Here is a 20000-nt window from a genome sequence, read left to right on the forward strand (position 1 = left end):
TGTATATCAGTATGTAGTGTCTCTACTTTAAAGAGTCCTCTCCTGCTGATGTTCAGGTGTATATCAGTATGTAGTGTCTCTACCTTAAAGAGTCCTCTCCTGCTGATGTTCAGGTGTATATCAGTATGTAGTGTCTCTACTTTAAAGAGTCCTCTCCTGCTGATGTTCAGGTGTATATCAGTATGTAGTGTCTCTACTTTAAAGAGTCCTCTCCTGCTGATGTTCAGGTGTATATCAGTATGTAGTGTCTCTACTTTAAAGAGTCCTCTCCTGCTGATGTTCAGGTGTATATCAGTATGTAGTGTCTCTACTTTAAAGAGTCCTCTCCTGCTGATGTTCAGGTGTATATCAGTATGTAGTGTCTCTACTTTAAAGAGTCCTCTCCTGCTGATGTTCAGGTGTATATCAGTATGTAGTGTCTCTACATGTCTCCATGCTCTAATGTTGAAAAAGCTCTTTATTGTTCTCATACTGCCTGTGCTGCAGCACCTCTTTTCACCCTCTGTCTGAAACCAGAGCCCAGTCTCTTCTGGTTGGTTAGCTGGCTGGCTCTGTTGTGATTGGTCAACCGCCAAACGGAACCTGAGTGTAAAACAAAGGCATTTCAGGAAGGGAACTCATGTCACCCTTTAATTTTGTATACATTAATAAACCTGACATATTTTCATATTGCGCAGGTCTAGACCGTACTTTGTGTAAAAATCAGTCTTTTAACAAGCTTTAACCCGACTCTATACACACATTTACCACATGTTATCTGTATAAAGTATAGCATACTACTCGAACACAGGACGGTGCTTCACGTCTGAAGGGTCGTTTGGAGTTAAAATAACTTTATTGAGAAGTCTTTATGCTGGTTTTGTGAAGCCTCTGAAGGAGTTCATTTTATTTCACTGAATGAATCTCTGCAAGGCCCTCTCACACAGCGGGAGACTCAACAGGCTCACAATACAGTGGTTTTAGGTGGAAGAGGATGACTTCCTGCTTCCTGTTCAGCATTCTAGTCTGTGTGTGTGTGTGTGTGTGTGTGTGTGTGTGTGTGTGTGTGTGTGTGTGTGTGTGTGTGTGTGTGTGTGTGTGTGTGTGTGTGTGTGTGTGTGTGTTTGTGTGTGTGTGTGTGTTCCTCCAAATCAAGGACGTGAGCAGAACAAAAAAACGCTCTCCAGATTAACCTGGTCGACCCGCAGCCGAGAAACTCACCATCACGAAACACTGAGTGTGTCTGAGAGGAATTGCTGCCAAGAAAAAAAGTGCAGAGGGCGAGAAAAGAATAGAAATGGGAAGAAAGAGTTTATATCTGAAAAAAATAACATTATGAACACCAGACAGCAGGTGAAAAGTCTGTGTGTGTGTGTGTGTGTGTGTGTGCGTGCGTGCGTGCGTGCGTGCGTGCGTGCGTGCGTGCGTGCGTGTGTGTGTGTGTGCATTCAGCCTTAATGACAGTCGGATAAAGAATATCTGAATTGATGGCTTTGTATCGTCTCTTATACATTTTTAAATTCAGTTTTATGCCTTACATTGAGTTTGTAGCAAATATGAGTTCTTATACTTTACTCAAAATGACATTTAAAGTTATACATGAGCTGAAACAGAATGTGCTTAAGAATACTGATTTCTCGTATATCAACAATAATAAACGTTAATTAAAGCACCTTCCAAACCGAGTTACCAAAACACTCAGAAAAATTAACCAGTAAACATTCTAAAGCAAAAAGAGTGTATTTAAACATAAATATAAGATTAAATACACTTTTAATTATTACACTTTCATGTCGGGCTGATGGTCAAATAGCTTCGTGTCTGATCTAGACACACTCTGGTTTCATACGAAGCACTTATAAGTCGGCACTGAAGCAGCCACACACACACATTGATGAGTCAGTTTTGTCCTGATTTACTCACATCAAGCCTGAGGGCGAAACACTGCTGACCCGCGTTACTGTGCACTGGATCACGCCACTTTAAAACACACATTAAAGAGCTGAATGTCCTCTAATGCAACGACTGTCTGCTAATATTAGGGACATAAGTATTGAAATGTTATGTTTGATCAAGATTCAACTCTTCCTTGACCGTGTCTGACGAGCTTCATTCGTCCAATGCTGGCACGAATTCAGTGTTTTCAGGAAACATAATGCAGTGTTTCAAATGTGCTTTCTTTCCAAATCAAGCCATCAGGTTTTAGAGGGTTTCCCTGTCCTCCCCTTTATTTCAGTATCGTCAACGTAATCAGGTCTTCTTAAAGCAACCACACTAACGCCTGAATAGGTCTGTTTAGTAGCTCGTCCCGGGTCGTTAATGTTTGATGTTTATCTAATTAGTCGAGATTATTGACGTTTTAATTAACTATCTTATCTTCTATCCTCGTGTGCATGGTTAGCATGTTTATTCTGCTCAAGAGAACCATGACATGTAATTAAAAGATCGAGTAAAAAGTTAACCTTATCGGCTAATGGTCAGAGCTTTCTTTTACAGATAAATGAGGAAAAAGCTGTAATGTAAAGCGAACACAGCCGCATTTATCTGTACATTTGTGTTTTAATTTTTGCACTATAACTACTAAATACTGCTATTAATAATTGCATTGATTGTGTGACTCTCTATGTTTCTACGTTTCATGTTGTCTGTGGATGTTTAATTGCTCTTTTTGCTGCTGTGTTTATTGTGTTTATTGTATTTTGTTACTCTGGCACAACAATTTCCTTCGGGCTAAATAAAGTCTTGTCTTATCTTATTTGTGTTTGTACATAAGAAACCACAAATATGCTCAAAAAGGAGTCTTTTATTCACAAAGAAACCCAAAAGCGATTTAGTGGACCTTATCTTGGATCTTGATTTTTGCATTATAGCATTACATTTCATTCAGCTGGGGCTTATGGCCAAAGCATCTGATTGGTAAACACCCATTTAAGGTTGTTTGTTTACAGTTGTTCCACGGGGAAGTGCTGACAGATTAAACTGATTTGCTGAAAGCTAGAGAACAATATGTTTCGTCCTCCTAGTTCTTGGAGTTCTAAGAGTTTCTCATCCTTCATGAAGTCTCAAAGACTTTGAGGTGTACCGTTTCTTCTTTCTGCAACTCATCAGTATTTTTTGGGGGAAGTGTCGCCGTTGGCAGCGGCAGTGCTCGGTTTGTCTTCCTGTCAGAGCGGCAGCACGAGGAAGTCATCAGTCAGAGCCGCTCAGCTGCTTTCTGCACACCGCACGCAGCCAATCACAAGACAACACGGCCTGAAACTTCCTCACACAAACATCCCTACAAAATAACAAATAACAGCCCAGATGAATTAGACAGTCTTTTAGTGAGATACATCAGACATCGGACACATGTTGTTTATTTTCTGGCGTTTGAACGATTACAGACCACGCCTAAAAGTACATTCATCTCAAAAGGAGAACCCTAACAACCCTACATAACAATCAAAACCTAAACAAATTCATTTAATTCTTGCTTTGTTTGGTTGATTTGGTTGCCATTTTCCAGTGGTACAGTATGTTAGTCGAAATGACATTATTGTTCATTTGGCATTAATTTAAGTTTAAGAACTAATCCATCCTACCAAACAGGAAGTCAAGGGTGTTGTCGCTCATCTGTTTCTTTCTCTGTCTCTTTCAGATCGGTGCTGTCGGGTGGAGACATGGCGGCGTTGAGGCGGGAAGTTCTGCTCTTCTTTTCGGTCGTCCTGCTGGTTTCCTGCGGCGCCTCGCCCACCGACATCCTGTACCGAGTTCCTGAAGAGCAGCCGCCCAACACGCTGATCGGCAGCCTGGCGTCGGACCAGGGTCTTCCCGACACTGGACACCTTTACAAACTGGAAGTGGGATCGCCGTATCTACGAGTGGACGGAAAATCCGGCGACATCTACACCACCGAGATCCCCATCGACCGCGAGACGTTGAAGGACTGCCGCAACCTGTTCGAAGAAGACAAATGCTTCCTGGAGTTCGAAGTGTCGATCACAGATATGGTGAACGGTCTCGGATCGGGACCACGGCTGATCGAGGGGCGCATCGAGGTTCTGGACATCAACGATAACACGCCGCAGTTCTCCTCGCCCATCCTCACCCTCTCCATCCCCGAAAACACACACATCGGCGCCCTCTTCTCCATCCCCATGGCCAACGATAGAGACTCTGGACACAACGGGGTGGCGGAGTATACTCTGAGCACCGGACCGGACGCAGACCAGCTCTTCAGCCTTCAGGTGGCTTTGGATTCGGATGAGAAGTTACCACAGCTGGTGGTCATGGGTAATCTGGACCGCGAGATGAAGGACTCGTACGACCTGAACATCCGCGTGGTGGACGGAGGGGAACCGCCGAGGGCGAGCAGTGCCTTGTTGAGGGTGACCGTCACCGACCAGAACGACAACGCACCAAAGTTCGAGAGGAGCCACTACGAGGCGGAGCTTCAGGAGAACAGCCCCCAGGGACACTCTGTGCTGCAGGTCAGTCATAATAATATGAAGTCATTACATTTTTTATTACAGCGCTTTTTCAAGTGCTCAAAGCGCTTTACATTAGATATTACACATATTGGACATGTAACAGTCAATACTGTGGACAATACCCACAGGACACAGATCATATATCTCCTTAATAATAATAATAGATTACATTTGTATCAAAGTCAAATGTATTGTCTTTCAGTTTGTGTGTACAGACAAAGAGTTCAAAATACCGTTTCCCACAATCCGGAATACAACAAATACTAATATATGTATTAGGGGTCGACCGATTATCGGCCTGGCCGATATTCCGCATTTGACCGATTATCGGTATCGGCTTTTGTTTTATCAAATTGCCGATAAAACTTTGGCTCTGATGCGTCCGTTTCTCTGGCTGCAGTCACCACCCTCTGTACACGAGCAATGTCCCTCCCACAGCGCTATCTGATAGGCTATTACTGAAGTGTCAATCAACACTGAAGATTTTCCGGGCGGGAGCCAGCCAGAGAGGCGGGACCTTCTCAGATTACAGGCAGGTGCGAAGAACGCAGACACAGACAGAGGCATGCAGCAGCGCCGAGCGGCAGAGCCATACATGTGTTTAGAAGGTAAATCAGTTGAAAGCCGAAATTCAATAAACATCCCAATCCCCTATGCTGAAGTTGCAAAAACACAACGATCTTATGATCCAATTCTATCAGTTTCCCAGTTACACAGGGACGCGGGAAGTCAGTCGCAGTTTTTCAGGTTGATATGTGAAACTCATTAGCTAGCCAACATGTATCTAACAAATGTTTAGCAACATATTAAAAGTGAGGCTACTAGACTAACGTTAGGTCTACTGTAATAGCCTCACTTTTAATAGTTTCTAAACATTAGCTAGCAACTAGTGTTTTGCAGTTGCTAGCAGCGTATTGGGATTTTATGCTTGATAGACAGGCATTGTTTTTGATATAATAAATTAAGCATTATTGTTAGTTAAGCATGTCAGCCTGCAGCCCCACTTTTAACTCTCTGTCTCTCTAACTCATTGCAGATGGCTGCACTAAAAAAAAGGAAACCAGTTGTAAGATGTTTAAAAGTTCATTGAACATAATATATGCTTAAATGCATTTCAAAGAAGTTGTGTTGGAGTTTGTGTTATTCTACATTTTGGCACCAAGATTTTCTGATTTTACTGCAAATGTATATCGGTTCCAAATATCGGTTATCGGTCTCCTTGATTACTAATAATCGGTATCGGTATCGGCCTTGAAAAAGCAATATCGGTCGATCCCTAATATGTATACAAATGTGTATATCCAATCCTATATATACACAATGAACAGACACATTTATACATGCACACATTCAGACATAAGTAAAAGCACAACAATCAATATATACAAAATAACAGTCACTTCAATATCTTTTGGATAGCACCTTTCAAGGACCCAAGGACAAACAAATAAAGAAAAACTGTGATGAAGACAACTTTTCAACTTTTAATTTGAAGCAGGGCTAAACCGAACTATTGATAGAGCACTTGGCAAAAAGCATTTAATAAGCAGAACCAGACTCGACACACACAAGTGAAATTTGTGTACAGTCGAACTATTGACGAGCCAAAAAGGGTGCTTTTGTGTGTGATGGGTTACATGGAGTTTAAAAAAACACTTTATTCTGAAGTCTTTATGTTGGTTTTGTGAAGCCTCTGATAGAGTTGGGACTGTTGATTCATTTCATGTCTCTGAATAAACCTGTACAAGGTCTGACTCCTCTCTCACACTTAAACCTGAGAGAAACCTCTGTCTGTCAGGTTTCTTTCACATTATCTGAACTACAGCAATACAAACGTTTATTTTGGATAAATTGATTGACATTTAACATCAGTCAATAACAACTCTGATAAAGGATAGAATCATTTATCAGGCCAAAATGTCAAACTTTGTCTGGTCTCAGCTTCTTAAATGTCAGTTTCTCTCCATTTATTTGATTATATAATCATTTCAAATTGAATAGTGTAGGATTTCAAATTGTCTGTCGGATAAAAAAAGACATTTGGAGACATCGAAAATGCCATATTGACCTAATGGTTGAGTGATTCAACAGAAAACATAACATGGTCAAAATAATGTTTCTTGCAGCCTATATCAAAGGTGGTTGGAGTTTGTTAAATCGCTGCCAGGTTCAGCTTATGTTCTTCTTCCAGATCAGTTGTTCAGATCATTCAGATAAAACCAGACTTGTGAGGGGAGACTTGAAACAGGTTGTGGTATAACTCAGTTTGAGGGTCAATTAGAGATGTCCCGATCCGATCACGTGATCGGGGATCTGAGTCGATCACGTGATTTTCAAAAGATCGGAATCGGGAGAGAAAAAATCGGGGATCGGGATTTTTTTTTTTTTATAATTTTTTTTTAAATACTTTTTTTTTTTTTTATGTTACAAAACAAAAATGACCATGTTTAAGTCTTAAAGTCATCCTGAGGCCTTAGTTTTGGTTTCAAATTACAGAACATCATGTATGTGTTGCTTCTTTGGGGCTTGTTTTCATGGACCTGGTTGCTTATTTCTCTCAAATCTGGCAACAGAGTGGGCAGGGCGCAGTGTCTAATTGTAGCAGTAAGCTAACGAGTACTGAAAGCTTTATTTTGTTTTGATCCAATGCTGCACAACTGAACTGATCCAATGCTGCTGTGAAAAAAAGAAGCTATATCCATGTTGGATAGAATATCCAATTTAAATAAAAAAATAATCTTAAGGGACAACTTGAAAGCTTTTTTTCTTTTTTTTCTCTTAATGCATTGCATAAAGATCGGATCGGGAAAAATCGGTATCGGCAAATTGTCAAAATCAAATGATCGGAATCGGATCGGGAGCAAAAAAAGGTGATCGGGACATCTCTAGGGTCAATTTAAATCTGCTGTGTTTAATGTATTGTTTAATTGTTTACCTCTCATGTTCGTCAGCTGTCGCTTAAGTTGAAATCCTTGATTTAGAAAAAAGAAACACCAACCAATCTAAAAAAGTGTATGGTCCATTATTTAAAACTGAAAGAAAAGGCATTACACAGGAGACCCAATGAAAAGCAACATCAACTTCATTAAAATTCCACATATCGCCAGGTTTTATAGTATTTGGAAACAATTGAGAAACGGTAACTCAACAAACAGATATTTTTAGACACATGAACTCAATTGAAAATACTTCAAAAGGTCACAAAAAACAGCAAAGATATTCTAACTTTTAAGCTTCTAAAGGGGCCATATTATGCTTTTTGTGGTATTCCCTTTCCTCTAGTGTAAATAGGCATGTGTGCTTGTAAATGCTCTGCAAACACTAAAGCTCAAAGGCACAAAATACAAATATGAACCTGAAAATGTTTCATTTTCAGAAGGCAGACAGTCCCATTTTCTATCTTTACACTCTGGATAAATCCGTCCCTCTCCGTGTCACAGAGTTGTTCCTGTCGTGCTAACATTACAGAGGAACCTTTTGGCCCTGTTGGCGATAACACGTCTCGCTGCAGGACAACACTGCACATAATGCGCTGCTCAATTATCCGTACAGACAGATGGTGCGTTGGAGGTGAAGCAGGGCGTGGGACCTCTGTGTGTAGCCACATATTAACCACTGATTCAGCTTCACCTTTGAGCCCGTGGTGGACGTGATGTCGCTTGGGTTTGGCTTCGTTGAACAAACCCTCCTCTCTGTATCCTCTTCACTTCCCCTCCCCCCCCCCCCCCACCTCCCCGACTGCAGAGCGACCAGCCAGGCTTGCAGCGAGCCGTGCATGACTTAATCTGAGTCAGTCATGAGATTATCCACGGGGCTTATTGGTATTATTGCCGGATGTGGCTCGTTGCATTTCAGAGAGCAACAGAATTCATTTCACTTAACGGGCGTTTTGAGGAGTGATGCTTCGGAGGCACAGGGGCGACTGATGACGCTGCAAGATCCGTTTAAAGTGTCCAATGGCGACACACACCTGTATATCCCTGCTTTTTGACCCGCGTTTTATACATATTTGAGCCTGCTTCCTTTAAAAAACCAAGCTGTCCGGTGCTAGAGGGATTTACTTCCTTCCAGGTGTCCCTTTATATCAGTAAAATATAATGGGCGACAGGAGCAAACGTCCAACAATGGCCCAAAACATCTTGACTTTTGGTTGAATAACAAACATCTTTCCTCAAGGTCCACTTCCATGCTTTTTGTGTTCATTTCATCTTTCAGTCACACCTCATGTTCAGAGAAACATCTGTAATGTAAAACAAACACATCTGCTTTAACGGCTTTGAGATTTATGTTCAAAAGGTTCATTAAGGGGTCTTTTATTGACTAAATATCATAACTGTTCTTTGGCGGATAATTAAATATCTTCGGGCAAATTGTTTCTCCAGTATTGTTGTTCTTTTTAGATGAAGCATCTCATCAAATCTAAAGCTTATTAAGGATAAAAGAATAAATGAGAATATCAAGAAAGTCATTTTCTCTAAACACTAACAGCAAAATAAAACGATTAAGATGATTACAAATATTTCTGGCACACCCAGCTGATTAATCAATGTACAATAAGCTTCCCAAAGCTGTGACATTGAAATTAATTTGAGTAAATAAAGATATAAACTGCGATGGATTATATTTCAGCAGTCATTTTCGAGTCTAAACTGATTCCTACGTCCTCCTTTCAGATAAGATAAGATAAGATGGACCTTTATTAATCCCCGTTGGGAAATGCATAGTTTAACAGCAACAGGGTAAGATTGAAAAACAGGACAGCACACGTTAATACAATTAAGGATAAATCAAAGCTAAAAATGATAAATAACTATAAAATAAGAAATTAATTAAAATGAACATATACATATTTGGTCATGCGTACATATTATTTACATGTGTGTGTGTGTGTGTGAAAACAGTGTGTATTTTATGTCCAGTAATTGTGTGGGAAGGTAGAAATCAATGGATTAATATGAGATATATTAAGCGGGCAGGAGAGGTTAAGTGTTGCAAAACGAGCAGAGACTTTGGCCGGCTCATTTGTGAACCAGTGCGCCCGCTGGTTAATTGTTAACTGGGAGATAAACGCTGTGTGTTTGCTGTTCGTCTGCACAGCGCGGCCTTGGAGAGCGGCCAGCCTCATCACAGCAGCTCAACTGTTCGATACACAATTTTCCAAAGCTGTCAATAATTCACCGCTGTTTGGTGATGTCTGCTGCTTAAAGCCACACTAGAGGAAAGGAAATCAATGGGCGGGAGAAATTATAATTTCACTTTCATGCTTTCTTTAACCTTAACCTCTCTGACTTGGATCAGTGGTTTCCACGGTCACCCCGGGTAACGGTGACGGTCTGTCACAGTCTGTGATCCTGAGCCGAGAGGAAACCAGATATTTATTATGTGGCTGTATCAACCAGAGTCAGTGCTGAAAAGAAAACCCCCTTACAGATTCTGTTGGCTGCTTTCATCTTTTAACTCTGATTTCCTGCTAAAACGTTCAATAAATGTTCACTTGTGATTTTTTCCCCGTATGGACAATGTCCTATTCTGCCCTTCATTAAAGCTTCATGGTGTTAAATGTTAACACCATTCACCATTATGGCTGCAGTATCACATCAATAATAAATACTCTAGATTTTAACATTTGTAGCATTTAATTCCCCCAAAATATAACTTGACATTCAAATATTTTTGTAACTCAAAATGATTATTTGACCTTTTGCGTTTTATGGGAACATTATCTATTCTCCTGAAGATACAGTCAGCATCTAGTTAGCTTAGCTTAGCATAAAGACTTCAAGCAGGGGAAAACAGCTCTCTTAAAAGGCAACCTATCACAAATAAATCTCTCTAATGAACTCATAATATCTCTTTTTTTAATTATTGTTCTCATATTTTTTAATCTTTGGACTCAGCAGGCTAGTTGTTTCCCGCTCTTTACATCTGGCTTGATATGTATTTATATTACAGACACCAGAGAGGTCTTAATCTTGTATTTCAAAAAACACTATGGCATCTCAGGTTGATCTCAGCTACCTGTGTCCTTTGTCCAAACAGCATGACTCAATTCTGTGTCTAAATATGTTCTAATCATACAGATTTCTTTAAAACAAGCCATTTGTATGAGATGATTTTGTGATTGCAAGCTTTGCTCAGACCCAGTTATGTGTAAAAAGGAATAATGGCATTAAAGTTTAAAAACACTAACTCACATGACTTTAAGTCCCAAGAAAATGCTGCTGGGACATTTAAATCAGCTGTTCAACATCTACATTTAAAAGCTACACAGCGACCTACATTTCCTAACAGCAGCAATGGCACTGAATGAATGCAATTAAAAGATATTAGATGTGTAGATAGAAAAGGTGTCCTAATGAGCACATCCTAAGTGATGCTCTGCTGACTGATCGTACCTCCTAATTAAGTAATTACCTCCATTTACTTTGGGTTTGGGCGTACGAGGCCGGATCGTGTCCGATGTTGGTCCATTCTCTGTGTCCTAATGGGCCCCGAGGACCCAGGGCTTTTCTGATAATGAGAGGAACATTAACATTCACTCATCTGCCCATTAGATGCCAATGATCCGCTGCACGGCCGTTAGTTGTTGATGTGTGGGTGTGTGCGCTAAGCTATGATCGTCTATTATGTTTCACACATAGAAGAAACACTTTCTCCCTCTCAGGAAAACACAAAGGGCTTTGTAGTGATGCATTAGTTAAGCTAGGGACTCTTGGAAAGTCAAACAATCTAAATAATCCTTCAATTGTAACTGAAGGTATTATGGGAAACAAAGCCTGCCAGTTACTTCTTATGAATCGATCCAAGATAAAACAATACAGAAGATTTCCTGTCAGTAATGGAAACCAAATCAAATCAAACACATGGCTTCCTCAATTGAATGTATTTTTTTTCCAAGTTCTTTTCTGCAACTCAACAGTGATGAACCACTTTACTTGATGTCCCTTAATGCTGTTTGGAGGAGTTAAGATGTTCTGAAACCTTTTTATCTTATTGCAAAACCTATTTTTGGAGTTCTTGTGGTTCCGTGTCAGAAGCTAAACCTCTTCTTTTGTCCTTGCAGGTCCGAGCAAACGATGCAGACACCGGAACCAACGGAGAGATTGACTACAGCCTCCATCAGGCATCTGAGGCAGTCCAGAGGCTTCTGCGGATCGACCGGTCGACGGGCGTTATCTACGTCAAGGGGCTGGTGGACCGCGAGGAGGAAAGCTTCCTCAAGTTCTTTGTGTTCGCCAAAGATCGTGGGCCCAACTCCAAGAGCTCCAAAGTCCAGGTGATCATCAGCGTCAGGGACCAGAACGACAACTCCCCTGCCATCGAGATCCGTGGTATCGGTTTGGTGACGCATCACAATGGGGTGGCCAACATCTCTGAGGACATGCACATCGGCACACCTGTGGCCTTGGTCCAGGTGTCGGACCGTGACGAGGGGGAAAATGCGGTGGTGACCTGCGTGGTTGCCGGTGATGTCCCCTTTCAGCTCCGACCTGCAAGCGAGTCCTCCAACGATCGAAAGAGGAAGTACTTCCTGCAGACAACTACCTTGCTGGATTATGAGAATATTAAGGATTACAGGATTGAAATTGTCGCTGTGGATTCTGGAAACCCTGCTCTGTCCAGCACCAACTCCCTCAAAGTACAGGTCACAGACATTAATGACAACACGCCAATCTTTTCCCTTCACGAGTTGAGGTGGACTTTGCAGAGGGCAACCAGCCAGGTGACAAGGTGCTGGTCATCACGGCGGCAGATGCAGACAGCGGCTCTAACGAAGAGCTGGTCTACAGCATCATCGACCCCCATGCCACCAGGCTCTTTGAAATTCAACCCAACTCTGGAGAGATCCGTGTGAAGAACATGCTGGACCGGGAAGAGAAGGAGCAGTACGAGTTTCGAGTGGCGGCAGCTGACAAGGGCATTCCTAGCAAAACTGGCACTGCTACCGTGGTGATTAATGTTCTGGACCGCAATGACAATGACCCAAAGTTTATGCTCAGCGGCTACAGCTTCTCCGTCATTGAGAACATGCTGCCACTGAATCCTGTCGGTGTTGTGACCGTCACTGATGCAGATAAGGGTGAGAACGCCCGGGTGAGGCTGTATGTGGAACCGGACAATGGTAAATTTATCATCCAGAACGGCACAGGAACCATCCTGTCCAGCATATCCTTCGACCGTGAGAAGGAGAGCACCTACTCCTTCCGGCTGAAGGCTGTAGATGCTGGTGACCCACCTCGATCCTCCTATGTTGGGGTGACAATCAACGTCCTGGACGAGAATGACAATGCTCCCTACGTCACCAAACCAGCTAACTCCTCCTACAAGTACATGTCACCCGTCACCCCGCTTGACACCCGTGTGGAGGTAGTAGAGGCTGAAGACATTGACTCTGGACCCAATGCTGAGCTAGTCTACACCATCACAGGCGGCAACCCGTACCACCTGTTCGACATCTCGCCCAACAGCGGAGAGATCACCCTGGTGGAGGAGTTCACCGGCAAACACAACGGGCTTCACCGCCTGGTGGTGAAAGTCAGCGATAAAGGCAAACCTCCTCGCCACACCACCGCCTTAGTCCATGTTTTTGTCAATGACACCAAGTCCAATGTGTCCCTCATCGAGGCACTTGTTGGACACAGTCTCTACACCCCTCTGGACAGGGACATTGCCGGAGATCCCAACTACGCCCTCGCTCAGCGCAGCAACATCCTGTACGGCAGCCTTGCGGGTATTGCTGGTGTGATTATGGTCATTGTCGCGGTGGTAGTAATCAGACACCGACTGCAGAAGGACACTAAGAGTGGCTACCAGGCCGGCAAGAAGGAGAGCAAGGACCTTTACGCTCCCAAGCAAGGCCCCAAAAATGGCAAAGGGAAGAAGAGCAAAAAGGGAAAAGCTCCCAAACCGGCCAAGCCAGTGGAGGAGGACGAGGAGGCCAGCCTGCAGAAAGGCCTCAAGTTCAACCTCATCAACGAAAATGTAAACGATAGTCCCAGAATCCACTTGCCCCTTAACTACCCACCGGGAAGCCCCGATCTGGGACGTCACTACCGCTCTAACTCCCCTCTACCCTCCATCATGCTGCAGCCCCAGTCGCCCTCCGCCTCCAAGAAGCACCAGGCTGTCCAGGACCTCCCCGCCACCAACACCTTCGTGGGAACGGGCGACAACACCTCAACAGGCTCCGACCAATATTCGGATTACAGCTACAAGGCCAACCCCCCCAAATACAGCAGCAAACAGGTAGGAGACTACGCAAACACGTACCAAAGGGACATCTATTGGACCAACCGGGTGTGGTAGTCACGCTGGGACTTATTTTGCAAAGCCGATATTCTTCCACCAAAGCTGCACTGATTCCCCTGCACAGCACCCACTTCCAAACGGCTGTTTTCTCTTTTATTTTTTGGTTTGGTTTGGATGTGTTCACCATTTTCTGTTCTGTTCCTTTGTTTTTTGGACATCACACTATTCACACCATGAAATATTGCATAAGGGATAGACCAAATATGGGTATACCAATATTGATCTGCTGTTATGTGGAGACCATAATCCCCCAAAGTGAACTCTGATGATCCAGAACATGCTTGAGGGTTAATGATATACTGTATGTTTGTGTTGATTTATTTTGCTGTGGTTGATTTTTCTACAATTACACGTTATTGAATTATAAGTTCCTGAAATGTTACAAGCATTACAAGTCTTACAAAGCCAGCAAAACAAAATAAATATAAAACAAGGGCATACTTTTGATATATGAAGATGTCAGTTATGGTTCATTTTGTATATCCTATATGGGTCTATCCTTAACTTCTATGTGTTTTCCTTTTGTTTCATTTGTGTTCAGTTTCACCTTTTTTCACTATGGGTTAAATGAAGGATGTTATGAGTTATTATTCAAGTGTTTTGACTGCGACCATTGAGACGTTCACTCTGACATCCTCATTAAGTCTGAATGTGTTTTTTTTTCTTTCTGGAGGGCTGATCCTGGGTTTTAAAGCTGCTCTTTATGGCCGGATCAGCTTGTTGGAGTGTGACAAAGAAGAGTGACTGTGAATTCCTGAGTTTTTATTTTGTTTGGTGGTACCCATTGCCATTGTTTCTTGGCTTTTCTTTGGCCAGGAAGTACACTAGCTTATAGGAGCACTTTAGAGTGTTTCCATCCAGTTGAGACCAATTTAAGTAATTTCAGCTCGGCCAGGGAGCCAGGCAGTGAAGACAAGAAGAAAGGGAATAAAAGAGGAAGGAGGGAGGGTTGTTAAAAAGCCAATACAGTATGAAGGAAAAGGTACACTAAATACAACCATTTCCTAACCTCCGCGCCTCCTGTCAGGTCAGCTGAAATGTGACTTTTAATTTTGCCGTGTTCCCAATCACTGGGGTTTAAAAAGTCAATTGTTTGCACAGATTAATGGCAGGTAATTTTCCAGGCGCCCGCTTTCGCCTTCTTTTACCCAGAGTGCCTTGCTCTATTCTATTTAATGTAAAAATGGGGGGGGGGAGGGAGTAGAGATAGGGGGCCATTAAAGGCGTGATGGTGACGAGCTTTCACGCCACATCGGCTGTTTTACCTGATAGACTAAAATGTCACATGCACTGTGAAGACCGTGGAGACAATCACATTAAAGATGTTCATGCTGTAAATATATATGTTGAAATGTTGCTTTTGTTTTGTACTTTCATCTGCTGTTTTTGTTGCAACATTATCGTGTGTGTCCAGTGTGTGTGTGTGCTTAACAAGGACATTTCATTGTTCTCCCTGCTTTCTAAAGACTTTCTGTTCACCTGTACCAAAGACTCACACACACACTAACACACACACACACACACACACACACACACCTGCATATTGACTGTCATCACCATCGCATATATATGGAGCAGACTGTTTCCTTGTTCGGCTGGTGTTAGCAACCTGTTAGCGCTCATGCTAGGTTAATATTTAACCTGCAAACACCTGAGCTGGCACTTCAGATTTAAAGACACACGGCCTCATATCGACCCCATCACACACGATTGTGTACTCTTCTCTGGGGAAAGACATGTACAGTGTTTTTTTGTTGTGTTTTTTACCGTTAAAAGCAGATTCTATTTCAATAAACATGTTGCTTAAATGTTTTCTAAAAAGTGGCGCTTTCTCTCTCTGCATTCATTGGGTGGTTAAAGTGGGCGGGGTTACAAAGAGGAAGTGGGAAGAGGTACAGTATTCCATTTTCATATCCATTCCTCACATGGAGAGACAGTGTATGTTAACACACACAGGATGCATATTGTAAGTCCATTTATATTTAAAATCCTTCTCAATGAACAAACTTTATTGACAGATTTAAAGCAGACGGTGAACAGGAAGAAATGTACGGAGCTAAAGCTAAACAAAACATCACAATAAGCTAATACACAGCTAATTAGGTCAATGCAAATACATATACTATATTATGTAAACATGTAGAGCAGCAACATCAACTACTCCATTTATCAATCTACAGAAAACTATTAAGATATTGATTATGGCATTGTTTTCATGCAATATAAAAAAACTTTTTAATTTTAAAAGTGAATATCTTTGTAATTTGGTCTGAGAAAAAGTGGACTTTGAGGAAGTAAGATGGACATTTGACCAACTTTTCTGACATGTTTTGATTATTGTTATTTATATACATGTATGTCTAAAAGGCTTCAAGGCTTCAAGTATTGATAGTTAGGTCAAAAATATGATTGTTAAATATATAAAGAGGAATGCAAATGGTGCTAGGAAGTGCATTGAATAAATAATGGGAAGTAACTTTATACAGTGGATGATTTAAACGCATCTATTGATAGATACGATTAAGGAGGTTATTGATCCAGCGCAGGGAATGTCAAGCAAAGAAGCTTCAAGAGCAGATGCATAGACACGTATAAAAACTGACTTTATCATAGCCATACGACAACATTTTATACAGATGTTATACTGCATGTTTACACTCACATTAGTCATTGGAAATGGAATTTGACTTACATGCTGTTATTCAGAGATTGGCATTCCTAAATGTCACAATCAGAAATGTTATTCATTTTTATGCAGTGACTGCGTTTTTCTAATAAATATGGATAATATTTGTCTATAGCTGCTGCATATTTACCTTGTCATCACAGCTGGAGCTGCTGGCGATTAATTCAGAGTATAAATGGAGATGTTTAGAAGATGTTTACTGATAAAAAACAAAAACACATTGCTTGTATTAAAAACTGTAGAGTAATGTTGTGCTGCTCGGAGGACCAGAGGGAATGTTAGCTTCATTAAAATAACACATAAGTAAGTACTCGCCTCAACTACATTCATATATATATATATTATTTACATAAATGTATATAATAATATGACAAAGATCTAGTAGATTTTGGGCATTTTATTCCAGAAAAGTTACTAAAGTAATAGAGTTACTACAAGAACGTTTCTTTGTATTGGTTTATTCTTTCATAAATATATTGTATGAATGCAAATAAATTAATAAAGTAAAAATGAATACAAATAAAGTAAAAATAGATAAAACAAATTAATAGGAACATTGAGAAAATATTCATTACAGTCCACATGAACCATTGTGTCTGTCACTTTAAGGCCACAGCTGCCTACCTGTTGGCATGTCGCCTTCACAAACACACACACACACACACACACACACACACACACACACACACACACACACACACACACACACACACACACACACACACACACACACACATACAAACATGCTTTTGGACCTTGTACATGCAGCGAGCGGCACACAAAGGACCAAAAGATCAAAACATTACCGGGCAGGTGCCGAACCAGCCGAGGTCAAAGGTCAAATATCACTCAGAAACAGTTATTAGCTGTGAAGAGTGAAGAGGGTCAAAGGTCAATGAGGACACAGACACACACACACACACACACACACACACACACACACACACACACACACCCCGCTCTTCTGGAGTCCACATTAACATTCGGCCGGCATCCTTCCTGCTTTTAACGCTGACCAACTCGGCTGTCTCTATGGTAACACAACGACCTGTGTGTGCGTGCGTGCGTGTGTGTGTGTGTGTGTGTGTGTGTGTGTGTGTGTGTGTGTGTGTGTGTGTGTGTGTGTGTGTGTGTGGGTGTGTGTGGGTGTGGGTGTGTGTGTATGTGTGCTGACTCATAGTACTGACCAACCTCCCTCCTTCCCCCCCTCCCCCATCTCCCCCTTCCAATCCAACACAAGCCCTCCTTCTTTGGAAAGCTTTGCCCTTTGAATGAAGAGACGAGCATGTGTGTGTGTGTGTGTGTGTGTGTGTGTGTGTGTGTGTGTGTGTGTGTGTGTGTGTGTGTGTGTGTGTGTGTGTGTGTGTGTGTGTGTGTGTGTGTGTGTGTGTGTGTGTGTGTGTGTGTGTGTGTGTGTGTGTGTGGCCTGTCATTCAGTTTATATAAGCTCTGCGCTCTCTCCCACACACTCACTATGATAGAAAGTTCAAAGTGTTTAGCTTTTTTCTCGTGTTATTAAAGTACGATTTGGAAATGTATAGCGTTGAAATTCATATTTTTAGGACATAAACTGGTATCAATGGGAATATATCGATAAAGGGATGATACCAACAGCAGGGTGTTGTAAAGAATAGCCCATTTTGACCTCTTTCTGTTGCAGAACTACTTTTTCCGGAGCAGCGTATCACTACGTCTGCCATTTTCCATGTAAACAATCAGAAAACGGTTTAAAATATTAGTCCCATTATTAAAAGGACAATTTCAAACCTTAAAGTTCAGATATTTTGTATATAAAGTGGCATTGATAGGGATACATTGATGAGTGGATGACATGAAGCTGTTAACACCAATAACAGGATTAAAACATGTCTCAGAACTACTTTGTTGTACACCAGCTTATCCCTACGCCGGCCTCTCGTATGACAGCGCCTATCTGAGGAGAACAGGAGGCAGCAGCCTGTTTGCACAAACACCACTTCTTCCAAATCTGCATTTTTCCCCTCTGTTGTAATGTTCTTGAGTTTCATTAATAATATCTGTTGCGAACAACCAGAAAAACAATCTGGGTGTTTTGTTCTTCAAGTCAACAACCAAGCTGAGCAAAAGGCTTGTTAGAGAGGCTCAGATGTAAACATTTCAGTATGTTTTAAACAAATCTACCCGCAGGAAACATGGACGTATGATTCATGATATCATCTGGTAGTGGTTTTGTTCAGCTGGATAATCTCCACATATTAACACCACGTTATGATTTTTGAGGTAAAAAGCTAACGTAAGGCTGTAAAGGAACTACAGCACGATCACGTGACTTCAGGTCACTAACGCTAAGCTAAAGGCGGCTAATGTTGGGCGTGATGATGTTTAGTAGTTGGGTTATTTACTGACGTATTGTTACCACAAACAAAAAGCCATTGACTATTTTTATTTTGGAATAAAGAGTTAAATAGTGATTATTTCTTTGCAATATTCTGTGTTTGCGTTATTTCTAAACAGCTACTTTACAAGTATGAGTAAATAACCAGTACTTGTTGAAGTATGATTGTAAAGTATTGTAGTCCCATCGTAGTATAATCAGGTGACGTGTGTTTTCACAGGTTAGAACAAGTATGATGGAGAGCTGCAGATACATCTCTGAGTGATGGAGGTTGGGGGGGTGGGTGGTGGTAACTGATCACAAAGGGGCCTTTGTATTGCACACACACACACACACACACACACACACACACACACACACACACACACACACACACACACACACACACACACACACACACACACACACACACACACACACACACACACACACACACACACACACGAACAACTCACATTATTTCCCCCCTAACACACACACATTCCTGAACAAGAACATCACTCAGCACATCACAATCCTCTCCGGCCCTCTTTGTATGTGTTTTTGTTATGTGTGTGTGTGTGTGTGTGTGTGTGTGTGTGTGTGTGTGTGTGTGTGTGTGTGTGTGTGTGTGTGTGTGTGTGTGTTTGTGTGTGTGTGTGTGTGTGTGTGTGTGTGTGTGTGTGTGTGTGTGTGTGTGTGTGTGTACAAACAGGTGAGCTTGTCAAACAGGTACGACTGCTTCGAACGTCCCGCTGATGCAAAGTAAAAAGGAAAACATTTGCCCTGCTGCTGACAGAGGATCATGTAAACACTAATCCCTCCAGCTCATGACCTCAGAGGCCTGTACTACAAATCCAGGTCAACAGACCCTGGATATGTTTGAGTTAGCTGGCTTAACTAATCCAAAACAAACGCGATCTCGCTAAGCGGTCCTACGACGCTGGTTATCAACTCGGTAACTCAAGTCAGGGTTTCTCTGTTCGGTTGAGTGCGCGTTTACATAAAAGGGGCGGGGTTAGCAACATTTGACCAATCGCAAACATGGACAAGCGCACTGACAGCGCAGCGTTATACTTCCTGAATAAAAAGTAAACTATAATATTAGACAAATTATGAAGAAGTTAAACTTTAAACATCCATGACTTAAACACTTCATCCTGGATAAAAGCCACATAGCTGCACCTGCAAGGTGAATACAGCT

The 20000-nt window shown here is 41.8% G+C and overlaps 1 protein-coding gene across 1 annotated transcript in view; it reads left to right on the forward strand.

Moving 5' to 3' along the window:
• Positions 1-20000, forward strand: part of LOC307031193 (protocadherin-1-like) — a 238401-nt gene that overhangs the window by 14223 nt on the left and 204178 nt on the right. The window contains 3 exon segments of the mRNA XM_079668078.1: positions 3617-4448; positions 11512-12127; positions 12130-13694. Coding sequence (XP_079524204.1) covers positions 3639-4448; positions 11512-12127; positions 12130-13694 — 2991 coding nt within the window. The 5' untranslated portion in view covers positions 3617-3638.

Source organism: Notothenia rossii (genome assembly GCF_949606895.1).
Source record: "Notothenia rossii genome assembly, chromosome: 3".
NCBI lineage: Eukaryota > Metazoa > Chordata > Actinopteri > Perciformes > Nototheniidae > Notothenia > Notothenia rossii.